The 18,427-nt window shown below is 53.6% G+C and overlaps 6 protein-coding genes across 6 annotated transcripts; 2 read left to right on the top strand and 4 right to left on the bottom strand.

Annotated features, from left to right (window-relative positions):
* Nucleotides 1–397: 397 nt before the first annotated feature.
* Nucleotides 398–2,476, top strand: CTAM01_14217 (vegetative cell wall protein gp1; the record flags this gene model as incomplete). The annotated part of the gene is made up of 2 exons (XM_060530218.1): nucleotides 398–1,290; nucleotides 1,357–2,476. 2 exons carry the CDS (start codon nucleotides 398–400, stop codon nucleotides 2,474–2,476), a joined length of 2,013 nt encoding a protein of 670 aa, XP_060375199.1.
* A 915-nt stretch (nucleotides 2,477–3,391) lies between these two features.
* On the bottom strand, nucleotides 3,392–5,497 carry CTAM01_14216 (uncharacterized protein; the record flags this gene model as incomplete). The annotated part of the gene is made up of 1 exon (XM_060530217.1): nucleotides 3,392–5,497. The coding sequence occupies one exon, from the start codon at nucleotides 5,495–5,497 to the stop codon at nucleotides 3,392–3,394; it is 2,106 nt and encodes a 701-aa protein (XP_060375198.1).
* Nucleotides 5,498–8,046: 2,549 nt separating this feature from the next.
* On the bottom strand, nucleotides 8,047–8,785 carry CTAM01_14215 (uncharacterized protein; the record flags this gene model as incomplete). The annotated part of the gene is made up of 3 exons (XM_060530216.1): nucleotides 8,047–8,327; nucleotides 8,481–8,645; nucleotides 8,716–8,785. 3 exons carry the CDS (start codon nucleotides 8,783–8,785, stop codon nucleotides 8,047–8,049), a joined length of 516 nt encoding a protein of 171 aa, XP_060375197.1.
* A 765-nt stretch (nucleotides 8,786–9,550) lies between these two features.
* On the bottom strand, nucleotides 9,551–11,676 carry CTAM01_14214 (early growth response protein 1 is a zinc-finger protein; the record flags this gene model as incomplete). Its single annotated transcript, XM_060530215.1, has 4 exons — nucleotides 9,551–9,977; nucleotides 10,163–10,422; nucleotides 10,588–11,207; nucleotides 11,463–11,676. Coding segments are annotated over 4 exons (1,521 nt in total), but the record flags the coding sequence as incomplete, so codon positions are not given.
* Nucleotides 11,677–12,451: 775 nt separating this feature from the next.
* Nucleotides 12,452–13,575, top strand: CTAM01_14213 (uncharacterized protein; the record flags this gene model as incomplete). The annotated part of the gene is made up of 2 exons (XM_060530214.1): nucleotides 12,452–12,490; nucleotides 12,709–13,575. The coding sequence occupies 2 exons, from the start codon at nucleotides 12,452–12,454 to the stop codon at nucleotides 13,573–13,575; spliced, it is 906 nt and encodes a 301-aa protein (XP_060375195.1).
* Nucleotides 13,576–14,668: 1,093 nt separating this feature from the next.
* Nucleotides 14,669–16,766, bottom strand: CTAM01_14212 (major facilitator superfamily transporter; the record flags this gene model as incomplete). Its single annotated transcript, XM_060530213.1, has 6 exons — nucleotides 14,669–14,986; nucleotides 15,080–15,191; nucleotides 15,249–15,442; nucleotides 15,509–16,056; nucleotides 16,263–16,371; nucleotides 16,530–16,766. The coding sequence occupies 6 exons, from the start codon at nucleotides 16,764–16,766 to the stop codon at nucleotides 14,669–14,671; spliced, it is 1,518 nt and encodes a 505-aa protein (XP_060375194.1).
* Nucleotides 16,767–18,427: the final 1,661 nt, after the last annotated feature.

The following is an 18,427-nucleotide window of genomic DNA, read 5'->3' as shown; positions in this document are numbered from 1 at the left end:
GTACACAGGATAACCGGGACGCCTTACTTCTTGTTCCTGTGTTCCCCGCCTGTCATACACGAACCTGTTCTCCAGCCAGACCGCTTCATTGTTTCTTGGCGACGAGTTTCCTCGTGCCTGGGAGAACTCAATCCTATCAAGCCAGCCAAGAGATACAGAAGAGCAGTTCGCTTCCTGTTTCCTGGTTCCTGCCAATCCACTCTTGTGCAGAGCGCTAGACTTGGCTTCCGCACTATTCGAAGACTGGCTGCCGGTAGAAAGTTTAACAACGCCTACGCCAAGGATCGCGAACCTGGGCAGACGGGAAGATCCCATTCGCGAATTTCAGTCCAGCAACACCCAAAAGGCAGAACGACAAACGAGGATACCAGAGACTACTTTGAATGCTCCTTTCACAATGGGCTGGTTTGACCGCAAAAAGGCCGTCAAGCATGGCCCCGAGCCAGTCAAACCGATGCCGGTGAATAACCACCACCAAAACATAAACCCTTCCCAATATCACGCACCGCCACATCCACCTACGCAACAATCTTCAACATATGCTACCTCCACAACGCAGACGCCGCCGTACTGGCAGCCTCAGCCGAGCAGCCAGGGACAATACCAACATCCCCCCCCTCCGTATCGTCATCCACAACCACGGCATCCTCATCAACAGCAGCAGCCTCATCGCCCTCAAGGCTGGTCACAGCAATACCCTCAGCAACAACAACCCATCGTGGTGAACCAGCACTACTACCTACACCCACCACCGTCACACCTCGCCCTCCCTGCGCCGCCAGGCGCAACCGGACCACCGACGACGTCAACTGCGACCGGACACCCCATCGGCCTGGATAAGTTCACCGGCTCCGTGGTAACCATCGCCAAGGACTTTACGTCCCCCAACTTCCTCGAGGAGCCAAACTTCCACCCGCACGCCACACAACTCATCAACTCCACCGCTGCGTGCGTCGACCAGATTGCAGGTTGTTTCAACGACGTTATGACCCTAATTGATCGGGACCGGATGGTGGGTAACGAGAAGGCCTTGTTCACGTACCAGAATGGCGGTGGTGGAAGCGGCGCGGTGCAGCAGACCACTCCGTCGGGAGATGGGAAGAGGAGCGGTGGAAGCGGAGGGAGAGGCGAGAAGAGCGGGCAGCGGAAGAAGAGTAAAGAAACTTCTTCCTCCGGTTCAAAGGGCCAGTCTGCGGCTGTGGCGACGTGCGTGGTGTCGGGGGGTTACTTTGCCAAAGTCGAGTTATACGCCAACTCGAAGCTGCCCATGAACCTCCCGCCCCTGAGACTGTGAGTGCACAAAAGTCCTTAAAATCACTCAAGATTCACGAGAGGAGACGAACTGACACATCCCAGATACATGCCCACCTGGCCCCTCCTCTGCATGGCCGCCCAATACGCAGAACGCGTCTACGACCACCCCAAAGGCGCCGAGCGCGACGCCCACGTCTCAGCAGACTGGAAAACCGGCACGAAAGCAATGGTCATCAAGTCCGTCCCCATGGACCACATGAACACCATCGTCTTTGCGATCCGCGGCTCCGCCACCTTCATGGACTGGGCCGTCAACCTCAACACCGCCCCGGCAACCCCCGATGGCTTCCTCGACGACGCGGGGAACTCGTGCCACGCCGGGTTTTTGGCGGTGGCGCGCAAGATGGTGAAGCCCGTCGCGGCGCGGCTGCGGCAGTTGCTCGAGGAGGACCCGGGGCGGGCGGCGTATAGTCTGTTGATTACGGGGCATTCTGCGGGCGGCGCGGTGGCGAGTTTGTTGTATGCGCATATGTTGTCTACGTCGCCCCGGGCCGGGAGCGAGTTGAATGCGTTGACGGGGTGTTTTAAGAGGGTGCATTGCGTTACCTTTGGGACGCCGCCTGTGAGTTTGTTGCCGTTGAAGAGGCCTGAGAGGGCGGAGCTGCGGAAGAGTTTGTTCTTGACGTTTGTGAATGAGGGGGATCCGATTGCGAGGGCGGATAAGGCGTATGTGAAGAGTTTGTTGGAGTTGTATGCCAGCTCGGCGCCGTCTACTTCGGGTTCGTGTTCTTCAGGGGGCGGTGGTGGTGAGTCTGGAGGAGAAAAGAAGGGGAGGTCCTTGGCTGCCAAGGCAAGTAAGATGTCGCTGAGGAATAAGGAGAGTAAGATGTCGCTGGTTCCGCACGCGCCTGGTAGGGAGTTGGAGAGGGACCGGGAGAGGAGGAAGAGGGAGGGGAGCGGCAAGCCGGTGTGGCGTCTCCCGCCGGGAACGCTGAGCTCGCCGGGCAGGATTGTGGTGCTGCGGAGCGGAGACCCGAAGGCGAGGCCGCGGGACCGGAAGACAGTGGCGGAAAGGTTGGACGAGGGTGTTGTTGCGCAGACTGTGACTGATGAGGAGCTGAGGGGTGTGATTTGGGGGGATCCGGTCTGCCATGTCATGAAGTTGTACTCCGGGCGGATTGAGACGTTGGCTGTTGGAGCTGTTACGGGGAGGCAGAGGTAGATGAGAGGGCTGGTACCAGTGAGAGATGGATGATGAGAGTAGACCGATGGTTTGATGAGGCGTTTGGGTTTGGTGATACCATTGCTTACTTTTAGTTTGAGACCTCTTATGAGTTATGAGATATGAATACATTCCACCACAACAATGATGCCTTGATTATAAGAGTTGAGTCAGGGCTCATTCTGGCGGTGCTATAAGATCCGTCATTAAAGAGGAGGTCAAATTCTTCGTACAAGACGATGTTTCTGAATTTTGATTAGAGGCGAGCCCAGTTGATCGAATTCGAACCCGAGCACTACTCTCGTCGTGACGGTGCTGGTTGTGTATTGCTTCATCATTCGTGTCTCGTCTCTTGTGACGCCCTTCTCGGGTGATAAGTAAAAAAGATTTTGTATATGCCGAGAGGAAAACGGAGATTCATAAAACATGAAGAGTAGAGGAACCCTATTTCTTACGGTTTTCTACAAGTTCAATTCCATATAATAGTGACTGACAACGGCGTGTAAATCACGCGTGGGTGAGGTTGAACAAATTGGCGCGTCTGTGACTTCGGTTCGCTAGATGCCAAAGCCTGTTCGCCCCAGACTAACAATGCTGCTTGTCCTTCACGAGGCTGTAGTGGGCCGCGGGAAGCTGTTGATAACAGGCCCAGTAGCGGCTGGGGAGTGAAACAAGCTCACGAATGGGACGGAAAATACTGTGCAAATCATGGGCAAGATCTCGTTGTTCACTCGAGTTGAAAACTTCAACCCATTGTGTCAGATTTCAATGCTGTTCTGGCCACCTGCCCATATACCTAAATGGACGGCGAGTACGTATGAGATCTTCTAAGCCCCAATCCCATCCCCCGAGACCGAGGGAGAAAAAATCGTAATGTTATACACCGTAACCATGGATCTCCCACTGAGGTCAACCCTAGTACTCATCCTCGTCCCCTTCCTCATCCCCGGATTCGCCCTCATCCGCCAGGTTCATAAACATGCCATTCTCGTCGTCTTCATCATCCTCATCCTCCTCATCTTCGAGGTCATCATCTTCGCTGCCGACGATACTGCCCTCGGGTTCGTCCTCTGACTCGGAGGCAATCGGATTCCGTCTGCGATGCGTCATGAGCTTCTGCGCGAGAGACATCGTCTTGGGCTGTGCTTCCTCCTCCTCCTCGGAGCTCTCCTCTCCAGACTCTTCCTCGTCCTCGGATACCGGGTTGTCGCGGCGGTTACGAGCGAGCTTTTCAGCTAGAGATAAAGGTTCCCTCGCGCCCTCTTCTTCGTTCTCCGCGTCTGATGCTTCCCGTGCCTCCTTGTTGGCAATATCAGCCCCACCTTCATCGTCGTCTTCGTCATCGTCGTCTGAGGGAAGGACTCGTGCACGACGACCGGTAGGCTTTGCAGGTTTCTCCGCCGCTTCCTCTTCATCGTCGTCCTCGTCATCTGATAGAACAACGCGGCCCCGGCGACTCGTAGGTTGAGAAGGCTGCTCCTCATCCCCTTCATCTTCATCGTCGGAAATAGCCACTGGACCACGTCGACTTGTGCTGCGGCCTGAGTCCTCTGCTTCCTCCTCTTCCCCTGATTCTTCGTCCTCGTCGGACGGTGCGGTTCGTCGTCTCCTCCTTCCTCCGCGGGGCTGGTTGTCTTCTCCTGATTCCGGCTCGGGGCTGGACCAGTGAGCTGCGGGATTTCTAGGGCCGTTGCCATCGAAGAGCGTGCTGTCCTCATTTGCAAGAGGAGAAAAACCGCCGTAGTCTGACACACCTCCGCCCCCTTCTTCATCATCGCTTGCATGTTGCGTGTCGATAAGCAAATCGTCCTCGTCTTCATCTACGGACTCCTCGTGAATGCTTCCGTCGTCGATTCCCTCGCTTTCATACTCGTTCTGGTCCGAGGAGTCGTCCGAATCTTCTTCTGAGTCGTCCCCTGATTCCTCTTCCTTGTCGTCTTCCGAACCGTCGGCAGCGGGTTTGTCTCCATCAGCAACCCCGTGTTTTGCCCGAAAAGCGTCGAATCGGTCTGCTGCATCCCAGCCAAAGCACTGCATAGGCCAATAACTGACTTCTTCTAGCCGCTCAGCTTCACCCGATTTCAGGTGAAGGGAGCCCTCCTCTACCATGTCGAACAATTCTGTGAAGAGATCAATCCATATCTCATCCTTGGATAGATTCTTCTTCAATGCGAATTCGCGATTCTGCGGCTGCGTGAGATCTGGCCAGCAGTACACGAAATGAAGATCCTCGCCAATGTCCACATTTCTTCGTAATTGCTGGATCTCGTAGTTGTGAATCAGATCCGACGCACACCACCTCAACCTGTGAGGTATGCGCCTGTCGTTATGCCACTGGAAATCGAATAGGTTCTTGAGGTTAGGAAAGGCCAGAAGAAGCCGTAGTTCATTGGCGTCCAGGTTAGATCCATCCATGGCCATGTTCATGATGTTCTCAGAGAAGCCAGGGACCTTGAGGTTGTGGTCCCAAACGCGCTTGACGCCATTGAGGTGAACGACGTCTCGTTCTTTGTTAAACCGAACGATGCGCCGACCCTCCCTAATCGCCAGGGTGTCTGGAAATGCCTTGAGTGCAATGTCTCGAGACTCGTGATGAACGCGCAACATGGCATCTACCGCTGCAATCTGGTTCTCCAAGGTCGTGCTTTCCCAAATAGTGTCTTGCCGTGGATTCGGCAGCACCTGGAAGGAGAAGACGCGTGGTGATGGGTGAAGATCTGGACAAAAGTACTGCCAAATGCGATGACGAAGCTCGATGGGAAGTCTGCGAAATTCGGGAAAGAACACCCGTGGAGCCTTGCGGCGGTATTCACCGAGGATAGATGCATCTTCTGAGTCCGACTCTGATGAGTCGTCAGAGTCGCTATTCCCCTCTTCCGAGGCTTCGACGTCGAGAAAGCCCTGGCCGGGGGCGTCGCCGGCTTCTGTCCCTGATTCGCTGTCTGAGGACTCCCGGTCGGATGCATCATTTTGCATAAGGCCGACGCCATCAGAGCCCGACTCGTCGGATGAGTCTGGCATGTTGATCGATGGAGATCCTCCGTTGGCGGGCGACAAAGTTGCTGCCCTTGTTGAAAGACAAACGGCTGAGAAAGTGACAGCAGTGGTGAAATGAGGGTGAGACGCGACTGCCCAAGTGCAGGGGTCGAAAATTGATGCGCGCTAGGGAGCTATGGCACGTGAATTGGTACGTACTGAAGCTTATTTTGCCCCACCTTCTTCACCGAGAGCCCCATAAGGTGAAGGGAGTCGGGATGCCTGCCGAGACTGCACACCGTAAGCCTCAATCCCTCACCGAAAGCTACTCCTGGCCCAACTTTCTCCGACAAAATAGTGATTACAACTTTCAGGACGCACAATTCGACAGATGGACATCCGGCAAGAAATCTGCGACAACTATATCACTTCTCAGTGGGTTGATATCCGTTGGCCTCAAATGACCGAGGCCATCGTCCTAATCCCTATCGCCACCCAACGCGCCGATTCCTTAACAAACTCTCGACTTACTTTCCTCCTCTCCACCATCCTCTGGCATCAAAGCCTTGACTATGATACTCTATCAGCTCTAGCGACACCTAGTAGGTCGTCTACCTCTTCACCTCTCTCCACAGTCTGTCTTAATACTGACTCGTTCCACTCCATCACATCTCGCTCTGACGCTTCTCCACACAAAATCGGTCCACCCCACGACACGAGCTCCATATTCCCAAAAATCGCGCAGCGCATCAACTCACAGAGACACAACATCTCAACATCCCCGATGGCACAATTGGCTAGCGCGTCAGACTGTTAATCTGGAGGTTGGTGGTTCGAGCCCACCTCGGGGAGATTCAGTGGTTAGATTCCATCATACGGTTGAGGATTTTCTTTTGGCACTTTTTGGATGTTATGGGACTTGATTGACTCCGGGCCTACCAGCAAGAGCTGTTGTGGGACCTGTACGAATATTTTCCATTAGAAATCTGAGAGCTCGACGAGACTACAATACAAGGAAAAATTCGCTTGGATAGGATGACACGGGTCCGGATCTTCTGCCAGTACGTCTATGTTGAATGAATCGTGCTGTCCCCGGGCCGCTTCTTTGTTGTAGCTCGACGTGGCGGCATGGCCTATTTATGATAGGTACAGGATGGCATCTCGTTCGGGACGGAGGTAGACTGGTAGTCTACCGCCACCGAGGGAGCCATTGCCTATCATCGTGCCCACGCAATTTGTTCGCACACGCTGGCCTGTAAAATCGAGGGAGTAGTAGGTGTTGCGGTTGTCGAGAGCATTGCTGACGAAATAGGCGCCGCGATAACACACACGGATTCTCTAGGGTCCATCGCTCTATTGCGAACTTTCGAGCTTTACTTCCTTGTAATCTTCCCTAGTTCTCGCGCTGATCTCCGAACGAGACGTGCCATATCATTTGATCGAGGGTGTATTCTGAATCCATTGCGTACTGCAATGGCACACGGTACGGTCGGATGCGTAGCCGATGTCGAGCGGGCAGGATATGGGATAGAATGTGGGAGGTATCGGAGCGTTGGAGACGATAAATAAAAGTATACTCTAAGTAGGTAGCGCTCGTGGAATCGAGTATATTTCTATTGATTGGTAAACTAGGTAGAATAGTATCAACGTGTGACAGAATTGAATACCTGTATCTACTCTTTAGAGCCTAGGTGCTGGAGCAAAGGTGCGGTTCGAGACTATTATCCAGAACCTCGATGACGCGAAGCTGACGGTTTGGCTCGACTGGTCTTTCGTGACACTTGACACCCCGACTGAAGCTGGCATCAAAACTGCAGATCGTTCGCTGAAAAGCCGTCACAGATAGCTTCGATTTCTGGACACAGAAGACGTGGTTAATCGGGAATTTACCACGTGAGGCTTATGGGACTGATTACTCCAGGAAGCAAGTGTTCAAAGATAATACTCTTATTCCCACAGACAGTAGAGCCGAGTTCCGTCTTGTCAGGGTCGATTGGTCTGAATGTGTGGATACCAGGACAAGATAGGAAGTTGTTTCCCACCAATCACTTATTGCATTGCAAGCAAAAAGAGCAACTCCATGTTGAGGCCGAGGCTACTTATGTGGGCAGCTTCACAGAATGGAAACGCGCAACAGCCGACACCGATCTATGGGTTCTTGTATTATTGTCTGCAAATTGGGGATATGGCTTTGGTCTGTATTTCGCATCGCTTTAGGTTCGCTGAAACTCGAAGGTCAATGGGGGGTTCCTCGAATTCAGACCTCCATCGGCGTTTGGGGATTCGAGAAAGTTGCCAGTATCAGACTATTGTGATCGTGATTTTCAATCAATCTGATTCCGAAGTTTGAATGTATCGTCGTGTGCCAGGTCACTTATTTGCTCAAGTATTCTTTTTCAAGAGAACAGGACCGGGAAGGCCTTCGCACTAAATGAATCGTGCATTTTCGTATCCGTTCGTACTAGGTAATCGTAGCTGTTCGTATTCGGGAGACTTCGTCCGTCGTATTTCAAAAATGTACAATATCGTCTCTACTCTCCCCACAATCGTTCTGTATCCTCAGTCCTCGGTCTGCCATCGGTTCAACAGCATTCTCAAGATCTGAGAACAGCGATCAAGCCAGCCCCGGCAGCAAGATAGGCGAGAAGTTGTCGGTGAATGTCGAGCCTCTTCCAGTCAGCAGCCCATCCTCGAACAACCTCGACACTGGCACCCTGTGCTCGATCGTCCGTCTTCTCCGCCTTGATAACAATTCGATGCTCCTCCAAGAGCTTGTCGTTGACGGGGAAGATCCTGAATTGCGTATACGGGCCCACGGCCCCCATCAGGAGTCCGGCGGCGAGATTGAATGGGAATGCGGGACTTGCGATGCCGTCTGGTATCTTTCGTTAGCCGATATGTGTTTTTTTCCAATGATGAGAGAGGTCTGTTCGTCTGTTTAAAGTTGCGGGAGCTGTAGTAGAAAGGGCAGGGTAGAGTCCAGGTTAGGAGGTGGACGGGGGGCGAAGTAAGGAAAGTGGGCGCGCACCGTTCCATGCCAGGAAGCCAAAAACGGCGGCCGTGCCGACAACCATTGCGGGGCCGTACACTCGGCCAAAGTCCCAGCCCCGGAACCAGAGCTTTACTATGGTGTCCTTGTCATTGAGTTTTAGGATGCTGTACATGGCAATTTTGTCCGTCCCAAATTGGTAGCCTATAGATGACTTTAGCCTCCCACGCTTCCGGAATTAGACGGGGTTCTGATCAGCTGATTATCACGGTACCGGCAAGATGAGTGACGCCCAGGAGGTTGACGAGCTGGAGCACTCGAGTCCATTGAATAGAGTCCGCCATGATCTACTAGGCACAGTATGTGTGTATTGCCCGTGGTACAGATAATTATCGATTCTGTAAATCAGACGCTAGGATAGCTGATGATGGTCGTCTCGAGCAATGGAAAGTTTCGAGAGTATCACGTTCGTTATCGCAAACTACTCGGCGACTTGTCTCGGAGCTTTTTGCTTGCAACTGAATACTTCGTTGAGGCGCGGTGACCGCTCTGTCAGTGCCATTTCAGTGCGGTAAATGATGGCGGCAGACATCTAATTTGACTATGAATTCTCTATCCCACCTGAGCCGGGGGCAAGTCCACCCCAGGCCGCCCACATTGGGCTTCTGTCGTGCATAAAGCCTTGGAATCGTCGGTCACCGCGCGACCCCACTCGACTAGGTCCAGAGGAGGAAAATTATCCCGCCTCATCCCACCGGCACGCTAGGCCGAAACCCCCCTTGATTATCACTGTTGGCCGAGTGGGATGCCGAGTGGGCGCCGCCGCAGCAAAATTGCGCCGACGGAAAGGGAGAGAGAAAGTGAGAAAAATAGAGCAGCCTTGTGGTCGGAGGCCGTGGCGAGCGTGGCCTTGTGCCGTGGCGTGGCCGGCATGTTCGTGATGTTTGTCGAGGCGCTGCATAGTATAGTCTGTATGGAGTTGCGTGCTGAGTAGTATAGTCAGGCTGTAAAGAGCCTTTACGTCATAGCAAATCGAACGCTACTAGTGTACCAAATTTTCCAGTAATATTTTTCGTCTATTCTTTTTCCCCATTGAATGCTATGCCGACCTAGCCAGAACCTGGGAAAACATTCGTATCCTTCAACGGATCGAGAACAAATGGCTTCACGTTCTCTATAAACTCCTTGTCGGTCTCAGACCCCCGTAAACACCAACACCAAATCGCCATACCCAAACACCGATCCCAGGAGAGCAAGGGGACAAGTGCCTTATTGTCCATCGTGAGGCTCGCCTTTTCGCACATTTTGCTAATCATTAGCACTTCTTCGTCGCCGGTATTCGCGTCGAGCAGCGCGGGATCCGTCGGCACCATGCCATACCAGTGCGCCGCGGGCCCATCCCACATCATCAGCGGTAGCGGTATTTTTATCCTCAGCATGCCAGGCTCTGCGTTGCGGGACAGACGCAAGGCGGGATGTATTGTGATGAATATTGTTTGGAGAATTAGATGTAGTTTGAACTGGAAGACAGCGAGACTGTACACGAATAGAGTTAGCCATGACTCGTGTATTACTGAGTTAGGGGAGCAGTATGCCATAGGAAAGAAACTGGTTCTTCTAGTTTCCAGGAAAAACCAGTTGAAGAAGATGCGATCGTTTTGATGCCATCTTCTCGTCTTCCTTGGCATATTGATATATCGGGAGAAGGAGCTTTGGCTTACCGTTGATATAACTCTTTAAAGATCCAAGGGTATCCACTATGCCCACAGAGCTGCGACCCTAGATTGATCTTTGACTGCTCGTATACTCCCGTAGCTTTAAACGTCTCGAGCAACATGGAGTGCGTCATCATCACGTTGTCCATGGACTGGTCCGCTCGATACGGCACGAGTATTGTCGAGATCAGCATGGACTGGAAAACTGGGAGCAAATCCATCCGTGGCGAGAGCATGCCTTGTCTTGACTGCTCTAATAGATCAAGCTGTAACGTTGATTAGTACAATATTCTTCTTTACGAGTAGATTGTTCAATAAAACGACAAATGTCCGTGTATCTGGCAAGGACCCGTCCAAGCGCAAGAATACAAGCAAAAAACCGGAGGAAAAACACATAGTCTGGCAAACAGCAGATATCAACAGCAACTTACAAGCTTGTTTCCTGTTTCTACCAGGAGGCTATCGTGGAACTTGATGGCCAAGCCCCTGGCGTCAGGCCACGAAGCAAACCATAGTCCAACCGTCATCACGGCCTGCATCAACAACTTGGGTTGCGCCGTAGTCTCGAACGTCTCCCGGTGCAGCAGCGGCCATTGGGGATGGAACTTGGCGAAGTAGATGCTCTGCAGCTGGAGCCTCATGGCCTCATCTAGGATGGATCCCGGGGTGAAGTCGAGGGTGTCGGACATCGTCGTCATCGGCATGGGACCAGCCGACATCATCGCATGCGAGGTAGTAGTCATGCCGGTGGGCGGATGATGCGGATGCTGATGCTGATGCTGCATGCTCGGCGCTGTCATCGGATGGCCGCCGTGGTCGGGCAAGGCCATGGAGTTCGAGGGCGGCGTGCAGCCCGAGGTCGGTAGGCCGGAGGAGCTGGACGGCGAAGAGGAAGATCGGTCCGTCAGCGACTTGCTGCCGCCGCGCGGCTGGGGCCATTCGCACGATTTCCCCTTGTCATTGCATGTTGAGCAGGTGGGTTGCTGACCATCGCATCTGGTCTTTGTCCGGTGGCATGGAACGCAGGCTTGTGCTACGCGGGTTGGCGGGGCTGAAGGGCCATGTAGTACCATGTGTCTACGGAGGGTATCTCTACAATTTTGATAGAAAATTTCCCGCTGTTAGTTACTTATTTTCACGCGGAATCCAGAATCCGATCGATATCGACAAACGATAGTCAACCCACGAGAAGCGTCTGGGGAATGCGACCCGATGGACGCGACAAGTGACAAGACAAATAGTGTCAGAGACACCGCGTACTAGGGAAGGGATGGGTAGTTTGTCAACCACCCACAGTCATACATACCCTCTTGTAAACTTGGTACCGCATGATGGACAGGAAAATGAAGGCGTTGCAGAGTGCTCTTTTTTGTGGCGTGTGAGGTGTTCCTTACGAAGATAGGAGCGGCCGCAGCCTTCATGGTCGCAGGTGAAGGGCATTCTGGGGACCTCCAACGCAAGGAAGGGATAGATCCATTGCCCTGGAAGTAGTTGCCGGCGGGTTGACTAGATCTAAAAGAGGTTGCTTGAGAAGGGGGCCGGATAGCCACCCGGAGCAGGCAGAGCAGAGATAGGATAGGATAGGTTAAAGAGGGCTAAAGGCTTAGGTGGTCTGGTCTGGGTCCAGGTCCAGGTCTTGTGTGTGTGTGAGTGTGCCGCGTGCGTGGAGAGCGTGTGGGCGTTATGTTGGGTGTTCGGACGTGGACTTCGCTTGAATCCGCCGTACGCTTAGCTCTTGGACGAGACGACTATGCTTGCCAGGAGGCCAGGGACTAGGACTAGGACTACCTAGGAGAAAGATGACTGAGGTGGAAGGCGGTGGAGGGTGGGTGTCAAGGCTAAACCTTCCGCGGCAGTTGGATGCGCCTATGCTCGCCAACGATTGGCTGGGCGTCCGTCTGGCCCATCTATAGGCCCAATTACTCAGCCGGTGGGATACCGAGATAAGTGGGGTCTCTATCGCCGGGGCGGGGCCTCCGGGCGCCGAGCTTATGTATGCGTCCGCCGGTACACCGGTAGGATAACGGTAAGCAACAGCGGAGGGCCCGGTCTTGATGAATAATGATGGTTATAGGCAGAGTCTCATAGTCTTTCTGTATAATATGAATGGGGGATCGCCCTATACTGAAGAGTTGCAGATGCCCTCACATCACTAGAGAGACATAGTCATCGACATTCTGACACTGAAAGTCTTTAGCCTACGGATACATCAGACACGCTTTATCAATCAGGCCCCCTTGTTCTGTAGAAAAGTTTACAACCTGAGACAACCTATCAAGTCGACAAAAATAAACCATGACTGCGGCTACCCTGAAGAACATTGCCGTTATTGGAGTAAGCCACACTCAACCTACTCTTTACAGATTGCATGAGCCACGCATCGTGGATCCCTCGTTTCCCCTTTGCCCCTACACTACGGATACACTACCCTTACACTACTAAACGTTTACGGTTACTCCGTACCCCTAATAAAGCCTAACATAGGCAGCCCGATCAAACTGCACTGCACTGACCACTGTACCGCCCATCCCATACTTACTACCCGACGTTAGGGCACCGGCGACCTCGGGCATGTCATAGTCGACCAACTCGCTGCCGCCGGCATCTTTAACCTTGTCGTCATCACCAGGGGTCCCAACGCCAAGACCTTCCCCCCGGGAGTAAAGACTGTCGCAGCCGACTATGAATCATTGGACGACTTGACCGTTGCTTTCCGTGGGTTTGACGCCGTCGTCTGCGTCGTTCCAGGCCACCTGGAAGCCCTCCTCTTGCGCATCCTTGAGGCTGCCATCGCCGCCGAGGTAAAGCGCTTCATTCCCTCGGAGTTCGGCTCCGACCATCGGAATCCGAGTGCGCGATCTGTACCCCTCTCAGCTTCCAAGATTCGAGTCGACGAGGCGCTCCAGAAGGCGGCCGAGGCAGGGCGAATTGAGTATACCAGCATCCTCGGCGGGCCCTGGATCGAATGGATCATGACTTGCGACACCGGCATGTGCCTCCCCAAACGCAAATTCTACATCCACGAGGACGGCAACGTCCGATTTGGGCTGAGCACGCGCAAGGCGTTTGGCAACGCGGTTGTGGGTGTGCTCAAACGACCCGACGCGACCAGGAACCAGATCTTGACGATCGAGGTGATCAACCTGACGCAGAACCGGATCATGGAGCTAGTCAAGGAAGCTCTGCCCGATATAGACATTGAAGTCATCAAAGTCAGCACGAAGGAGCGCTACGAGCGGGGCGTGCAGAAGCTCCTCTCTGGGGTTTTTGACGCGTCCGTCATCGAAGATATCGTCTTGCGATTCGTCTATGACCCAGAGCTCCAGCTCACTTTTGACACAAAGGCCACCAACGAACTGCTCGGGGTCCAGAGGATGACCGAGGCGGAATTCAAGGAGCTTGTCAAGACCTTGGCATAAGATGGCTCAGAGATTGACGCTTCCGCGCGCGAGCTCCTACACATAAAATCCGACGGGATTCAGTGCCGGTGCCTTGCCACGCGAGTAAGCTCCTCATTAAGCTAGCTGTCATAGGCTAAATGCCATAGTAGACTCTAGAGGCTAGGGTCGCAATCTGACCAAGCAGACTAGGCGAATACCACTACACCTGAACAGTGCAAGTTAACCTGAAGAACTATCAGCCCAGTGTCTACCCATCTTTTTATCCCATTGTCAAAAAGCATAGCGGAAGCGCTAACCTCTTCTGGTAATCTATGCGTCTTTAGGCCCAAGTCTCTAGGGCTTTTGCCGTAGAGGCCTTGGGTTTGGCTTGGTTTGTTAGAGTTGGCCGTGAGCACCGACCTCCGATGGGTTTTTGGGTTTTCTCCTTTGTCACCCTTCTTTCCCTCTTTTCTCTTTACGCTTCGCCGGTAAGTGGGTGGAAGGTTCCCGAGCGACCCGCACGACAGACTTGACACAGGGCGGTCAGATGAAGCTTAAATCAAAGACAGCCGCAGCGCCAACACCCTCCAAGTGCCGGCCGGATGGTACTATGACCGGACTTGGTGAACCGTGGCGCCGTACGCCGTCCAGTCAGCCTTACACATCAACCACAAACAGACTAATTAACGCCATGACACGCAACGGGAATAAGGGATGGATGGCCAAACATCTTCTTTTTTCGATCCATTCTCATACGTTGCCTCTGCCCGTCCACCCGAGGTGGACGGGCAGGCAAAGCATCGGACGTAGAGCCAGTCTAAAGCGTCCGTTGGCGAGATAAATGTAGCCTGAAACTGTAACGGGCATGTAAGCTGAAAAGCTATGTCGTTTGTATCGGCGCGCAAGACCCAACTCGTCTGAAACCAAAAAAGAGTCCCACGGACGGCGCAACGTGTAGTCGTCGGTAAACACGTGGTCTCATTGGTCAGTACCAAGATCTAGTAATGTACAATAAGCCTCCCCCCTTTTGCCCAAATGCTATATACATCTATAAGTATACTTTTTTCTTCTTTAACAAGAACTCGGAACTTTGTGCGCTCTGTGCATACTACCCGCGTCCAGCACAGCTGCCTTAGTAAGTGTAGCGGAACGACTTGTTCTCCTTGTCAGTCATTGACTGCCAGTTCTCGGGGGCCATGTAGGCGTCCTCGGACTGCTTGATGGCACCGCGGCGCTTGTTCTCGTAGCGGTAGTAGGCGTACAGCGCCAGGGTGACGACGGCGCAGCCGGCCTGGGTGCCCATGACGGCGATCTTGGCCGGGCGGTACTCGGGCGCGTCCTTGGCCTGGAAGGTCTGGGGTCCGATGATGTTGCCGAGCGAGAAGGAGCCGGAGACGATGGCGGCAGCAAAGGCACGCTTGGTGGCACCTCCAAAATTGGCGGCAGTCCACTGCATGTTATGTCAGTCTAATGTCCACAGAGCTACCATGTAGTCTACGTTCTTTTGAGACGCAGACATCTCGCGACTCGGAGGTGTACTTACGGCGTAGAAGACGGTCAAGGGGGCAACGACGGCGTTGACGAGGTAGATGCCGGCCAAGCAACCAGAGCGGTTGCTAACGGGAAGGAAAGACATCAGAGCGCCACCAATGATGCTGAGCAGGGTTAGTATTTTGCTTTTTCTTCGGACGCTAGATTCACTATTGACTCACGCTGGGATGATGCAGGCGACGATCCAAGCCCACCGGTTGGACGTGTGACGAATTCCGTATCCGACGAGAAGAGTGAAGAAGATGCTCACAACACCGGAAGGCATGTTCATCAGAGCGGCGTGCTTGGAGTCGTAGCCGAGGTTGCGGATGAGAGTGGCAGAGTAGGTCGTGACAACACCGCTGGAAACGGACAGCTGCGTAAAAGGGGTCAGCGGGTTTCGAACTACACATCTTCAGGAGCTACACGGGACATAACGCACGAGAACGACGGCGACGACCATGAGGTACATCTGGGGATCCATGAGAGCCTCGAGGATCTGCTTGGGGCGGAACTTGCGGCTCTCGATACCGGTCTGGTTGACGCTGACGTGCTTCAGCAGGGCAACCTTCTCGGTGTCGCTCAGCCAGCGGGCCTGCATGGGCGTGTCCGGGACGAAGAGGACGGTGCAAATGCCAATGGTGACGGTCAGGCAGCCGAGGACGACGAACATGATGCGCCAGCCGGCGAGGCCCGCGCCGGGAGCGATGTGCTGGAAGCCGTAGGAGATGGCGCCGCCGAGGATCTGGCCGAGGCCGAGACCCAGGTACCAGAAGGAGAAGCGCGGGGCCTGCTCGGACTTGGTGTACCACTGGGCGCTGATGAGCATCAGGGAGGGCCCGATGGTGGCCTCGAAGATACCCAGGAAGACACGGGAGACGAGTAGTGACTGGTAGTTGTGGGCGGCGGCACCGCAGGCGGTCGCGGTGCCCCAGAGGATGACGTTGAGGCCCAACCACTTGGCCGCGGGGACCATCTGGAGGAAGTAGACTGTTGAAGGAGGTTGTGTCAGTCTCAATGTCTCTCATTGCCCTTTTGAAAACTGCTCATGATCCGAGTCTTGATGATTCGTGTCTCTCCAACGTTCGAGTTCCTCCATCACCCTCCAAGCGTCTCCAGAGTTTCCACATCGTTCGAGTCTCTCTTTTCTTGCTTTTCTTCCGGTGATATGGGGAATAAGATGGGGTAAGGCTTACTGTTGGGAACCTCAAAGCAAAGAAGACCGACAAAGAGGAAGGTGGCAATGTTGGAGAACTCGTTGCCGACGAGCTTCAGGTCCTTGCTCAAGCCCATGACGGCGGCGTACTACATTATCAGATATCACATTAGCATTGGGTCGCGTGGTGACCTTGTGAGAGACAAAGCCAGGTCACAAAAGCAAGTACGCCGCTCAAACATAAGCTGGATGAGAGAGAGGTTGTAGTGGGAAGAGAGATCTTGGAAGACCACGTGGAAGGACTCACGTTGAGAATGACCTTGTCCAGGAACTGCATGGTGTAGCAGAGAAACATGAGGGGGACAAGGCGCCAGTCGATCTTGCGTCTGAGCGCGTTCATGTCCACGGAGCTTGTGTCGGTGCCGGCATCGCGATGGTCGTTGAGGAACTTCCACGCGGCGTCGATGTTGCCCGTATCAGCGCGAGAGTCGGACGAGGCGGCCGAGCTCTCAAAGTCCTGAGGGTTCTTCTCGTCCACGGACATGTTTGCTTTGTATATATGTCTTGTCTTGCTTTAGACGCCGGTAGGTGTAAGACGGTAGGATGGAATAAGCAAAACAATGGGAAGAGATGTGACCCTTTCTCGACTACTACCTTAGCACTCAGTAGCGGGAAGGAGATGCCAAAAGCAAAGTTGGTCCGTCGTCTGGTGATCGACGTCGAGGCGCGCACAGGCTTCCGCTGCGGGACTGAAGGCTAACGAGGGTTGGATTGGGGGATAGTCGAGATTTCTGATCTGATATCCGCGCAGGTGTCAGATTGAAAAGAAAAAGGTAAAATAAGTAAAACGGGATGAAGAGGAGGGGAAAGTCGTAATGAAAAGGAGGAAAAGCAACGAGTGACAATAGTTGATGCGACTGATTAGTAGTTCGTCCAGTAAAAGGGACCCCGCCAGGAGATGTGTACAAGAATGGTATCAGAACCACCACCACACAGTCCACAGGTTACAACACTTGAACAAGAATATCTTGTTGGAACTTGGATGATGAGGAACAGCTGCAGGAGAGGAGGAGGGCTAGACAAGACGAGCAACGTGCTACCTGCGTGCTGCAGGTCTCACCTAAGTACATCTCACCCCATGTCGATGCAGGTATTGTCACTTTTCCCTCCCAAAATCGACCACACCAACAGCTTAGCGTACCGTACGGCGCAGCTCCCCGATCCCCGCCTGCAGTATGCAAGGTTTGCGTAGTTGGAGCAGGGGACCGGGGGGACCCTAACTCACGAGAAGGAAGACTGGGGCCCGATCCCCGGTGGCCGATGCATGCAACCTGGACCTCCAGTTCGAGAACGAGGGATATCCGGTCTGGCGAGCGATGGATCTCGACAAGTTACTATGTATGTACATACTCCTCTAGTCTCCTTCTTTGCCCCAAGTACGAGGTACTCCATAGACAGGTGGAAGTGGTGGCATATCCGTACCTCTCAGGCGAGGACTGGATCTAGATGAAGCCAGAACCCGGCCTGCTACGGCGTGCTCACCCCATTGGAAGAGGCCCATTGAAGAGGCCCTGTCCCATTCATATCCGGCTGCATCACCTCTTAGCCTATGATCTGTTTGCCAATACCAGTTCGTTTTGCGACTTTTGCGACGATTCTGGGACCTCTAAAGCTCTTGGGTTCTCGTCGGCCCGCTCTTCAGAGTGGTTTTGCGCGGGGATCCAGGCTTGATGGCGACCGCAAATAAGGGCCCCTCCTCCCCTCTCTATTAGACTGCTTCGCAAGTTATCCCCATCCGCTCATCTGCGGCCTGCTGATTCTTATCGTATATCCGAGTCATCAACCCAGAAGACGTCGTCGTGATGTGGCGGGCCAGCGCAGATAGCTGGGAATTTTGAGAGGCCAAGTGGTACTGAGGCAGTGAGGCTCTGAGCTCTCTGCAAATGAGAGGGCAGAAAAGGGAAAAAAGTTCTCCTGCGAGCGGGGGCGTTGCGAGAAGACGGGCAGAAATGGGGGCAGTTTTTAATAATGACAAGGCGACAAGACGGGACGGTCTAGCCGACTTTTACTGGACTTGTCAAAGTGTCAATTTGGCATCTGCCATCGAACGATGTTAATCTTTGTCGCCTGCTTTGCTGGGGTTCTAGACACACCAAAAAGACTCAATTGCGTAGGAAGTTCCGCATTACGCACACAACACAGTAG

This window comes from Colletotrichum tamarilloi (assembly GCF_030869305.1).
Source record: "Colletotrichum tamarilloi strain Tom-12 chromosome Unknown Scaffold_116.1, whole genome shotgun sequence".
Lineage (NCBI taxonomy): Eukaryota > Fungi > Ascomycota > Sordariomycetes > Glomerellales > Glomerellaceae > Colletotrichum > Colletotrichum tamarilloi.
This window is presented reverse-complemented; position numbering and strand designations above follow the sequence as displayed.